Source organism: Fonticula alba (genome assembly GCF_000388065.1).
Source record: "Fonticula alba strain ATCC 38817 unplaced genomic scaffold supercont2.4, whole genome shotgun sequence".
Taxonomy (NCBI): Eukaryota; order Rotosphaerida; family Fonticulaceae; genus Fonticula; species Fonticula alba.
In genome coordinates, this window is record NW_009242974.1 from 577,673 (window position 1) to 580,325 (window position 2,653).

Below are 2,653 nucleotides of genomic sequence, written 5' to 3' on the forward strand. Positions count from 1 at the left end.
CCCCCCCCCGGAGATACACGCACCCTCGGCCTCGGCGATCGCCGGATCATACATCGCCTGGTCGACCACCGACTTGGCCAGAACCACCGGGAACTCGTTGTTCGGGGGGATTTCGATTGGCACGTCGTTGCGCGGGAAGAAGCAATCCGTCCCGGGGAACTCCTTGATGATCTGCCAGCTGAGGAAGGCCCTGTGCGGAGGAGCCCCATCACAGGCACAGACGCGCGCGCGCAGACACGCATGTACACACACACACACGCGCACACACACATACACACACACACACGCACGCACATTGACAGGGCCGCCGTATCAGGGAAAAGGAACGAGTCCGGTGCCGGGAGAAAGAGCACGCAGGAGCAAAGCAAGGAGATCCGAGGCAGGGGAGATGGTCAGACACGGGAGGACGGGCGGGCGGGGCAGACATCGGCCGGGGGGGGAGGGAAGCCGATGCTGAGCGAGTTCCCCCGGGGCGGTGCGTACATTTTCTTCTTTTCGCCATGCACCAGCATCACCTTGCGCGGCTTGGCCATGTGGATGAGCTGCATGATGCCCTTGGCATCGGCGTGCGCCGAGAAGGACATGTTGCGCACGCTCAGGTTCACCGGGATGTATTTCTTGTCGATCTCAATCTGCCAGCCGGACACAGCGGCGTCAGAACACACGGTCAGCGGCGGGCGCGGGAGCGGGAGCAGCAGGATCGCCCGATGGGCGGCCAGCCCGGGTACGCACCTCCTTCTGGCCGGCCAGGACGCGGGCACCGACCGTGCCGGCCACGCAGTAGCCCGGCATGATGAGCATGTTCCGCGGATCGGGCGCCCACTTCTTGAAGACCTCCAGCGAGGTGCCTGCATGCGGGTCGTCGGGAGCCACGGGCGTGAGAGGCGGGAAGGCGGCCGAGAAAACCGGAGCTCAAAATGCAGGGGGGGGGGGCGGGGAGGAGGAAAGTGGCCAAGGGAGCCTGAGGCACCGGCATGCAGCATGCCCGGCGTGGCGAAGAGAACCATCGGCCCCGGGAGGTCGGCATAACTCCGGTCGAAGCTGCGAATGTACTTGAAGTCGAAGGCATTTCGCCGGACAAAGGTCTTCTTGATCCGGTCGTTGGTCCAGTTGATGAAGAGTTTGTAGTAGTGGTTGGCCTTGTCGGTCATGCCGGCGCTAAAGTAGACCGGCACGCTGAGGTTGTTCCGGTCCCAGAACTGCTCGATCAGGATGCACAGCTCCTGCGCGCGGCCCAGCGCGAAGCAGGGGATCAGCACCTTGCCCCCGCGCGACACGCACTCGTGCACCTTGGTCAGGAAGTCGCGCTCGCGGGCGCGCTTCGACTCGCGCACGGTCGTCGCGTAGCTGAGGTAGCCGGGGGGGGGGCGGGGGGCGGGGGGGGGGGGCGAGACCGAACGCCACGGGTCAAGGCGTGAATGGGGAGGGAGGGTGAGGGGGAGCCCGAAAGGAGGAGGCACGGGAGGCAAAGAGGGGGAGACACGCGGCAGGGTGCGGATAGGAGCAGAGGGAGGGAAGAAGGAGGGGGAGGGAGGCGGCGCAGGAGGAGAGGAAGGCAGGCCGGAGCATCAGGACGCACGTCGACTCGGTGATCAGCAAGTCCGGTCGGAGGGGCTCGATCCAGGCCGCACCCAGGTGTCGATCTGGGGTCATGTTGTAGTCGCCCGTGTAGACGACCGACTGGTGCCCGACACGGATGTGGAACATGGCCGCGCCGATGACCTTCATTCGCCGGGGGAAGGAAATGGAGTCAGCGATTTTGGAGGACGGCAGAGGAGCGAAGACAACCGAGGCAACATCCCGCCCGCAGGGGAGGGCCTCCGGAAACACATACATGCCCGGCATAGTAGGCGCGGATTTCCAGCTCGTCATCCACCTTGATTGTCTGGTGGATGTTGACCGTGACCACTGTGGCATGGGGAGGGGGGGGGGCGGGGAACGGCGCGGGGGGACAGGCAACGAAGAAAGTCAGCACGGCGCGGGGCAGACCGGCAGGACGGCCGAGGGCCCATGCACCTGGGCAGGCACGCACCCTTCTTCATGCAGTTCCAGATGTCCTCGGTGGTGAAGAAGTCGCTTTCGCCCTTCTTCTCGACGACGATTCGCCGGAAATCCTCCAGCAAAATGGGCGAGATGGCCTTCGTCGGGTGCGTCATGTAGATGGGCCCATTGTAGCCGCACTTCTCCGTGAAGTGTGGCAGTGCACCGCAATGGTCCAGGTGGCTGCGGCAGCGAGAAAAGATGCATGCGGTCAGTGTCGGGCCGGCGTGTGGGTGTGTGCGTGCGTGCGTGCGTGCGTGCGTGCGTGCGTGCGTGTGCGCATTCACCATCACGGCGGGTCGGGGCGGGCAGGCTGGTCGCAAGGCTGACGCACAAATGGGTGATAATGACAGCGTCGATGACTTTCTCGAAGCTCCCGGGCGAGGGATTGGCGATGAGCGAGAAGTTCGGGAACCGCCGGTGGTCCTCGTAGCCCATGTGCATGCCGCAGTCGAACATCACTTGCTTGTTGCCGATCTTGACAAGCACACAACTCCGGCCGACGTCCTGGCCAGCACCTAGCGATACATGGCATGTGAGTTATCCGGGGGAGGGGGGGAGGGGGGGGAGGCAGAAGTGGAAGCACTCAGGAGCGTGGAGTGATCAGCAGGGG

At 64.6% G+C, this 2,653-nt stretch overlaps 1 protein-coding gene across 1 annotated transcript in view; it reads right to left on the reverse strand.

The window, feature by feature from the left end:
* Positions 1-392: 392 nt before the first annotated feature.
* H696_02670 (hypothetical protein) overlaps positions 393-2,653 on the reverse strand; it is a gene marked incomplete at both ends in the record, with an annotated part of 3,154 nt that continues 893 nt past the window's right edge. The window contains 7 exons of the mRNA XM_009496584.1: positions 393-632; positions 733-848; positions 971-1,347; positions 1,580-1,722; positions 1,835-1,908; positions 2,033-2,223; positions 2,375-2,547. Coding sequence (XP_009494859.1) covers positions 393-632; positions 733-848; positions 971-1,347; positions 1,580-1,722; positions 1,835-1,908; positions 2,033-2,223; positions 2,375-2,547 — 1,314 coding nt within the window. The remainder of the gene's footprint in view (positions 633-732; positions 849-970; positions 1,348-1,579; positions 1,723-1,834; positions 1,909-2,032; positions 2,224-2,374; positions 2,548-2,653) is intronic.